Raw genomic sequence first — 9740 nt, forward strand, 5'->3', positions numbered from 1 at the left:
ATGGGGGGTGGGATGAATTGGGAGACTGGGATTGACATATATACAATAATATGTATAAAATAGATAACTAATAAGAACCTACTGTATAGCACAGGGAACTCCACTTCACTGTACAGCAGAAACTAACACAACATTGTAAAACAACTATACCCCAATTTAAAAAAAATGGTACAAATGAACCTATTTACAAAACTGAAATTGAGTCACAGATGTAGAAAACAAACTTATGGAAGGGGGAGTATACATTGGGAGATTGGGACTGACATACACATACTACTATATATAAAAGATAACTAATAAGAACCTACTGTATAGCACAGGGAACTCTATTCAGTGCCCTGTAATTACCTACATGGGAATGGAGTCTAGAAGAGAGTGGATATATGTATATGTATGGCTGATTCAGTTTGCTGTACAGCAGAAACTAATACAACATTGTAAATCAACTATACTCCCAATAAGAAATTAATTAAAAAAACAATATGTAAGTAATGTATTATTGGGTCTATAACATACAGAAACTCTGAATCTGGCAAAACTATCCTTCAAAAATGGAGAAATAAACACATTTGCAGATAAACAAAAGCTGAGGGAGATATTCCCTAACAGATCTGCCCTACAAGAAATGCTAACAGGAGTCCTTCCTGCTCTAATGAGAACACTAGACAGTAACTTGAAATCATACAAACAAATGAAAAACATTGATGAAGATTACTATGCAGCTAAATATAAAAGCCAGTATTATTTTACTTTCAGTTTGTATTTTTCCCATATGATTTAAAAAACACATTAAACAATGATTATAAACCTATGTTAATGGGCAAATAATAAAGATGTAATTTGTGACAAAAATGATATAAAGTGGGAGGTACACAGCTGTACAGGAGCAGAGCTTTATACACTATTAAAGTTAAGTTGATGTTAATTCAAATTAGATTGTTATAAATTTAAGATGTTAATTGTAATCCCCACAGTGATGACTAAGAAAATAACTTACAAATACACAGAATAGGAAATGAGAAGGGAATAAAAATGGCACACTAGTAATAACCAATTACACACAAAGGAAAGCACTGATGGAGGATTGAAGAATAAAACAGATAGACAGCATATAGAAAACAACAGCAAAATGGCTAAAGTCCTTCCTCGAAAGTAATTACTTTAAATATAAATGCTCCAATTAAAAGGCAATGATTGGCAGAATGGATTAAAAAAACACATGATACATTTAAATGCTACAGGAGACTCATCTTAGATCCAAAGGCACAAATAAGTCAAAAGTGCAATGATGGAAAAAGATATTCCATTCAACCAACAACCAAAAAAGTGCTGGAGTGATTAAACTAGTACTAGGGAAAATAAACCCTAAGTCAGAAATTGTTACAAGAAACAAAGGACACTATATACTGATGAAAGGGTCAATCAAGAAAATATAACAATTATAAAACTATACACATCTAACAAGAGAGCCCCAAAATAAATGAAGCAAAAATGAACAGAATTGAAGGGAGAAACATAATTCTACTATAGTAGTTGAATACTTCAACACCTCACTTTCAATAATAGATAGAACATCAAGACAGAAGGTCAGTAAGGTAATAGAGGACTTGAACAACACTATAAACCAACAGACCTAACAGACATATACAGAACACTCTACTCAGTAACAGCATTGCATTGCATTCTTCCTAAGTGCACATGCAACATTCTCCAGGACAGACCACATGTCAGGCCACAAAACATATCTCAAAAAATTTTTAAAGACTGAAATCAGATTAAGTATCTTCTCTGACCACAATGGAATGAAACTAGAATTCAATAACGGAAGGACAAATATGTGAAAATTAAACAACCTACTCTTAAATAACCAATGGGTCAAATAAGGGAAATTAGAATATACTTAAGAGATAAATAAAAATACAGCATACCAAAACTTACAGGATGCAGCAAAAGCAGTGATCAGAGGGAAATTTATATATAAATGTCTACATAAAAGACATCTCAAGTCAACAACCTAACTTTACATGTTACGGAGCTAGAAAAAGAAGAACACATTAAACACACAGCTAGCAGAAGGAAAGAAATAATAAAGATCAGAACAGAGGTAAATGAAATAAAGACTAAAAAAACAACAGAGAAAATCAATGAAACCAAAAGTTGGTTCTTTGAAAAGATCAACAACATTGACAAACCTTTAGCTAGACTAAGAACCAATAAGCTTCAAATTACTAAAATAAAAAATGAAAGTGGGCAGACTTCCCTGATGGTCCAGTGGTTAAGACTCTGCACTTCCACTACAGGGGGTGCGGGTTCGACCCCTGGTCAGGGAACTAAGATCCCACAAGCCGTGAGGCACGGCCAAAAAAAAAAAAAAGAAAAGAAAAGAAAAGAAAAAGAAAGTGGGTTCATTACTACTAAACTTAACAGAAACCTAAACAGATTATAATTGAATATTATGAACAACTGTATGCCAACAAATTAGATAACCTAGATGAAATGGACAATTTCTAGAAACACACTAACTCTCAAAACTAACTCAAGAAGAAGTAAAAAATCTGAACATACCTATAACAAATACAGAGATTGAATCAGTAATCAAAATCTCCCAACAACAGCAAAAAAGGCTAGGATCAGACAGTTCCACTAGTGAATTCTACCAAACATTTAGATAATTAACAACAATCCTTCTCAAACTCTTCAAAAAAAAAAAAATAGAAGAAAAGGAAACACTTCTTAACTCATTCTACAAAGCCAGCATTACTCTGATACTACAGTCAGACGGAGACATCAGAAGAAAGGAAAACTACCTACCAATATCCCTTATGAATATCTATGTAGAAATCCTCAACAAAATACTGGCAAACTAAATCCAGCAGCGTATTAGAAAGATTATACACCATGACCAAGTGGGATGTATCCCAGTAATGCAAGGGTGGTTCAACATATGAAATCAATCAGTACAATATACCACCTTAATAGAACTGAAGGAAAAAAACCTACATGATTATCTCAGTTGATGCAGAGAAAAGATTGGACAAAATCCTCTTTCATGATAAAGAAAAACACAGTCAACAAACTAGGAATTGAAGGGAACTTCCTCAGCATGATAAAGGGTATTTACAAAAATCCACAGCTAACATCATACTCAATGGTGAAACACCATACGCTTTCCCCCTAAGATCAGGATCAAGACAAGGGTGTCTCCTTTCTCCACTCCTACTAAACACTGGAAGTTCTAGCTGAAGCAATTAGGCAAGAAAAAGAAATAAGGCATCCAGTTAAAAAGGGATAAGTAAAACTATCTGTTGCAGATGACATGATCTTAAATATAGGAAATCCTAAAAACTCACAAAAAAACTACTAGAGCTAATAAACAAGTTCAACAAAGTTGCAGGATACAAGATCAATACACAGGAAAATCAGTTTTCCTATACAATAACAATGAACAATCTGAGAAGGAAATTAAGAAAACAATTCCATTCACACTACCATAAAAAATAATAAAGTGCTGAGGAGTTAATTTAACCAAAGAGGCAAAAGTCTTGTACATTGAAAGTTATAAAACATTGATAAAAGAAACTGAAGAAGACCTAAGACCTACGGAAAGATATTCTGTGTTCATGAATTGGAAGACTTAATACTATTAAAGTGACAACACAACCCAGATATACAGATTCAATGCCATCCCCATCAAAATCCCAATGGTCTTTATTGCAGAAATGAAAAAACTGATCCTAAAATTCATATGAAATTGCAAAACAATTTTGAAAAAGGAAAACGAAGTTGGAAGACTCATACTTCCCGATATCAAAACCTACCACAAAGCTATGGTAATCAAAGCAGTGTAGTACTGGCATAAGAATAGAGTCCAGAAATGAACCCATTCATTTACGGTCAACTGATTTTCACAAAGGTACCGAAACTCTCAATGGAGAAAGAATAGTCTTAAACAAATGGTGTTGGAACAACTCAATATCCACATGCAAAAGAATGAAGTTATATTCTTACTTCACACCATATACAAAAATGAACTCAAAATGGAACAAAGACCTACATAAAAGAGCTCAAATTATAAAACTCTTTGAAGAAAACAAAGGAGTAAATGTTCATGACCTTGATTAAGCAATGATTTCTTAGATAGGACACCAAAAGCACATAAAATGACAACAAAAATAAACTGGATTTTATCAAAATTACAATTTTTGTGCATCAAAGATTATTCTCAGGAGAGTGAAAAGACAATCCAAAGTATGGGAGAAAATATTTGCAAATCATATATCTGATAAGGCGCTAGTATCCAGAATATATAAAGAACTCTTACAGCTCAACAACAAAAAGGCAAACAATCCAATTTTAAAATGGTCAAAGGACTTGGATAGACATTTCTCCAAAGAATATATACAAATGGACAACAAGCACACAAAAAGAGGCTCAATATCATTAGTCACTAGAGAAATGCAAATGAAAACCACAATGAAGGGCTTCCCTGGTGGTGCAGTGGTTGAGAGTCCGCCTGACGATACAGGGGACACGGGTTCGTGCCCCGGTCCGGGAAGATCCCACATGCCGCGGAGCGGCTAGGCCCGTGAGCCATGGCCGTTGAGCCTGTGCGTCCGGAGCCTGTGCTCAGCAACAGGAGAGGCCACAACGGTGAGAGGCCCGTGTACCACAAAAAAACAAACAAACAAAAAAAAAACACAATGAAAAACCATTTCACACTCACTAGGATGGCTATAATTAAAAAGAACACAGAAAATAAGAAGTGTTGGTAAGGATGTGGAGAAACTGGAGTCCTCATACATGGTTGGTGGCAATGTAAAATGGTGCAACTGATGTGGAAAATAGTTTGGCAGTTCCTCAGTATGCTGAACATAGAATTACAATATGACCCAGCAATTCAACTACGAGGTATATACCCAAAGGAACTGAAAACCTATGTTGAAACAAAAATTTGTACACAAATGTTTATACTAGCACTCTTCACAACAGCCAAAAGGTAGAACAACCCAAATGTCCCTCAGCTGATGAATGGATAAACAAAATATGGTACATCTATACAATTAAATATTGGGTTGGCCAAAAAGTTCGTTTGGTTAATGAATACATTGTTCAATAAAGTTCTCAGTGCAAATGAAAAATGTCTTTCATTTTTACTTAAAACCAAATGAACTTTTTGGCCAACCCAATATTATTCTCTCGTAAAAAGGAATGAAGTACTAATATATGCCTCAACATGAACCTTAAAAACATCTTGCTACATGAAAGAAGCCAGTCACAAAGAACACATATTATATGATTCCATTTATACAAAATGGCTAAAACAGGCAAATCTACAGACAGAAAGTAAATCAGTGGTTGCGTAGGGCTGGGGGGGATGGGGGATGGAGGGTGATAACTAAAGGATACAGGGTTCCTTTCTGAGGTGATGAAAATGTTCTAAAATTGACTGTGGTGGTGGCTGCACACATCTGTGATCATACTACAAAACACTTGATTGTATACTTTGATGGGTGGATTGTATGGTATATAAATTGTATTTTAATAAAGCTGTTATAAAAGATATTTAATTAATCCAAAAGAAGGCAGAGAAAGAGGAAAATGGAATGAAGAATAGATGCGACTAATATAAGATAATAGCAAGAAGAGAGACTCAAACCTAACCACATCAATAATCATATTACATGTATCTAATGTAAACATCCCAGTTAAAAGGCAGAGATTGTCAGATTGGATTTAAAAAGCACCATCATATGTTGTCTACAAGAATCTATAAGGGAGGGGGCATCCTTTAAATATAAAGACAGGAATGGGTTAAAAGACAAAATGATGGAAAAGATACACTATGCTAACACTAGTCAAAATAAAGCCAGAGCAGTTATATTAATATCAAACAATGTATATTACCAGAGGTCAGGAGGGTTATTCGTAATGATGAAGGGGTCAATTCTTCACAACAATCTCAAATATTAACAGAGTTTCAAAATACACAAAGCCAAAAATGATAGAACTATAAGGAAGAATAATAAATCTACAGTTAGAGTTGGAGATTTCAATACCCCGCCTCAGTAACTGAGAACAAGCAGACCTTGTATCAGCAAGGATGCAGTAGATTTAAACAAGATTGTGCCCAACTGGACTTAATTTACGTTTACAGAAAACTCCACCAACACCAGCAGATACACAACCTTCTCAAGTGCACACGGAACATTTGCCAAGATAGGCCTTATCCTGGGCTATAAAGTAAATCTTACTAAATTTAAAAGATTCAAGTCAGGGCTTCCCTGGTGGCGCAGTAGTTGAGAGTCCGCCTGCCGATGCAGGGGACGCGGGTTCGTGCCCCGGTCCGGGAAGATCCCGCATGCTGCGGAGCAGCTTGGCCCGTGAGCCATGGCCGCTGAGCCTGCACGTCCGGAGCCTGTGCTCCGCAGCGAGAGAGGCCACAACAGTGAGAGGCCCGCATACCGCAGAAAAAAAAAAAAAAAAAAAAGATTCAAGTCAAAAAGGTATGTTCTCTTACTTCAGAGGAATTAAATCAGAAATCAATAATAGAAAGATATCTGGGAAATCCCTCAAATATTTGGAAACTAAATACTAAATACTTCAAATAATCCATAAATCAAATAAGAAATCAACAGGGAAATTAGAAGGTATTTTGAAGCTGAATGAAAATTAAAACATAACATAACAGAATTCGTGGGATGTTGCTAATGCAATAGTTAGAGGGGAATTTATATCACTAAATGCCTATGCTAGAAAATGAGAAAGGTCTCAAACCAATGACTTCAGCTTTCACCTTAAGAATTACAAAAAGAGGGGCTTCCCTGGTGGCGCAGTGGTTAAGAATCTGTCTGCCAATGCAGGGGACATGGGTTTGAGCCCTAGTACAGGAAGATCCCACAGGCCATGGAGCAACTAAGCCCGTGCGCCACAACTACTGAGCCTGCGCTCTAGAGCCTGCGAGCCACAGCTACTGAGCCCGCATGCCTAGAGCCCGTGCTCCCCAACAAGAGATGCCACTGCAATGAGAAGCGTGGGTACCACAATGAAGAGTAGCCCCCACTCGCTGCAACTAGAAAAAGCCCGTGCGCAGCAACAAAGACCCAACACAGCCAAAAATAAATTAATTAATTAAAAAAATAAGAATTACAGTAAGAACCAATTAAACCCAAAGTGAGCAGAAAGAAAATAATACAATTCAGAGTCAAAATAGAAAACAGACAAAATAGGAAAAAGAAAAACAATATAGAAAATCAATGAAACCAAAAGCTGCTTCTTTAAGAAGATTTTTTTTTAATGGACAAAAACAAATCTAATGTCACAAGAAAAGAATTTTAAAAATTAGGGGTGACCAATAATGACCAATCACACCAGGAATGAAAACACCCAATGGCTTTCTGTTGGGCTGAGTAAGTAAAGAATGAGCAGTGGATGTACACAAATCCTTACTGAAGCATAAGAAAGCCAGGCTTACCGTGTCCTTAGTAAGTGGTATACTCAAGTATTACTCAGGATAATTTTCACCAGGATTTGAACAACAGGAAATTATTTAAGTACATAAGTCGATAAGAATAATAAACTAAACACGGTTACTGACCTCCTCGGGGAGAAGGAGAATCGTGCCCTCCAATGACCACAAGGATGCCGGAACCTTCCAGCTTCTCTTTCCATTTTTCAATGATAGTCATAGACTTGTCCTGAAAGCACGAGGACGTTGGCAGGTCAGGAAACTTTCCTCCAAACAGTCAGAGGTGACTTACACTAGGGCTAAATCACCAACAGGAAGTTCATAAATACCTTACTGGCATCATTAAAAATGGAAAGCTCCATGGAGCCTTCGAAATCCTGCTGCAAAACAGACCCCAAGCACTCGTCCAGCCACGGTTCAGCGTCATGGACCGGGAGGATAACAGACTGGAATTCAAAACAAAACGATTGAGAAACAAGTGTGGAAACTGAATACTCTTTCCATGGCTCTAATTTACTTCCCCATTACCATCCACACAATGCTTATTTCCAAAGGGCAAGACCTGACTTACAGAGTAACCCAGAATAAGGCTTCCAGGGAAAGAATATGTCCTGACAAAAAAAAAAAAAGGTGTCTATGCCTCCTCTCAAGATTTATTGTCTTAGATTTCTCAGAATTGGTCTTTTGGATGCTTTTGAAAAGGAAACAAAAATCTGAAAGGCATCAAAAATGTTCCCAATTCAACGGCAAATTCATGTGTTTCCCAATCAGTGGTCAGAAACATCATCATTTTGGTTGAAACAAGCATCTGTGTATCTTGAACCCTCTCATGAAATAAGCATTTTCAGTAAACCATGATGTTAGAGAAACTGCAACAAAGAAACCCTTTAAAGTACCCCCTACACTTGCTTTAACAAAGTATGGGGGCGGGGCTGGGAAGAGGGTAGGTGACCTCCCTCCAGCTCTCTCTTCCTTTGCTCTACTCCATTTAGGATAGTTTGGCACTGTCCTCTTCTCATAGGGCCCACATAAAACAAAAATTTATGAAGTGTACGGAGTAAAACCAGTAAATCTTGACTGCCAACAAAACAACTGATTACAGGATTTGTCTTAATTCTGTATATTACCACATTAAGCAATACAGAATACCCAAAGATAGAAGTTACAGTCGGTCCTCACCCTTGAGTTTATACCCTAATGAAGAGTGGACACATTCCCAAGTAAGAAGACAGAAACACAGGTCATCCAAGTGTGAGCGTGTGTCTACACATGCATACACGTGCAAACATACATACATGCATATATGTACGAATTACATATCTATACAGAATATAGATATTTTAAATGCTAAATCTGAATATGGTTATGAAAAGCTCACAGATATAAGCACTGAAAATACACTTCTGTCAAGTTCTTTACTCTGAGGATCTGATTCAACAGTGGTATCCCTTCCTGCATTTATGTTATCCACATAAATAGATCCCTAATTTACTTACATATTTACTTTACTTTGGAATTATTTTTTAAAGGAAAGAATATTTTTACTGTTTTCAAGATCTACAATACGAAACATAATGTGAATTTCTGCCAAAGATGAGCCTTGATTAATCTCTGTTCGCACTCTTGCTGGTGCTTTAACGTTGATTTGGGCAGAGACCCTCATAGGCTGCCCAAGAGAAGAGGCGGTGGTGGTGTGGGAAATGGAGACCCAGGATGGGAGAGGAGGGAGGGAGGGATGGAGGGGAGAGGAGCGGGGAGGAGGAGGACGGAGGAGAGAGGGACGGAGTTGAAAGGAGAGGAGAGGAGGGGACAGGAGACGACCGCAGAGTCGGGGAGACAGAGAGTCAGGGAGCGGTACTAGAGCTGAGGGGCGGGGAGGGGCGAGGAGGGACGGGGCGCCACCCCCATCCCCACCTCCCACCCCCGCCAGCCCAGCACCTACCACTTGGACGGGGGCGCGGGCCTGGCCGAGGGCGGCAGCCGTGTACCCGCTGGCCTGCATGGCGCGCGCTCCTCGGGCCGCCCCGCCCACTTCGGCCTACGGCGCGTGCGCGGGCGGCTCGCCGGGAGGCGGGGCCGAGGCCGGGCGCCTCCGATTGGCGCAGAGGGACGTCGATCCAGCGGGGACCTGCAGGCAGTGGAGAGGCGCGGCCTAGAGCGGCGGAAGGACAGTCCAGCCACAGCCACAGGCACAGCCCCGCCCACCCTTCACCCCGCCACAGCCACAAGCACACGCGCACGCACACGCCCTCCCCCCACCCCCGCCCCGAGGGAG

At 38.7% G+C, this 9740-nt stretch overlaps 1 protein-coding gene across 2 annotated transcripts in view; it reads right to left on the reverse strand.

Annotated features, from left to right (window-relative positions):
• The window catches only part of B3GNTL1 (UDP-GlcNAc:betaGal beta-1,3-N-acetylglucosaminyltransferase like 1), a 115957-nt gene extending 106479 nt beyond the window's left edge, over positions 1-9478 (reverse strand). For both annotated transcript variants that reach the window (XM_082679822.1, XM_082679823.1), the window contains exons 1-3: positions 9408-9478; positions 7795-7911; positions 7595-7694 (exon numbers count right to left, since the gene is read on the reverse strand). In XM_082679822.1, the coding sequence (XP_082535948.1) occupies positions 7595-7694; positions 7795-7911; positions 9408-9467 (277 nt within the window). In that variant the 5' untranslated portion in view covers positions 9468-9478. The remainder of the gene's footprint in view (positions 1-7594; positions 7695-7794; positions 7912-9407) is intronic.
• Between the last annotated feature and the right edge of the window lie 262 nt (positions 9479-9740).

Source organism: Grampus griseus (assembly GCF_964374135.1).
Source record: "Grampus griseus genome assembly, chromosome: 20".
NCBI classification, from domain to species: domain Eukaryota; kingdom Metazoa; phylum Chordata; class Mammalia; order Artiodactyla; family Delphinidae; genus Grampus; species Grampus griseus.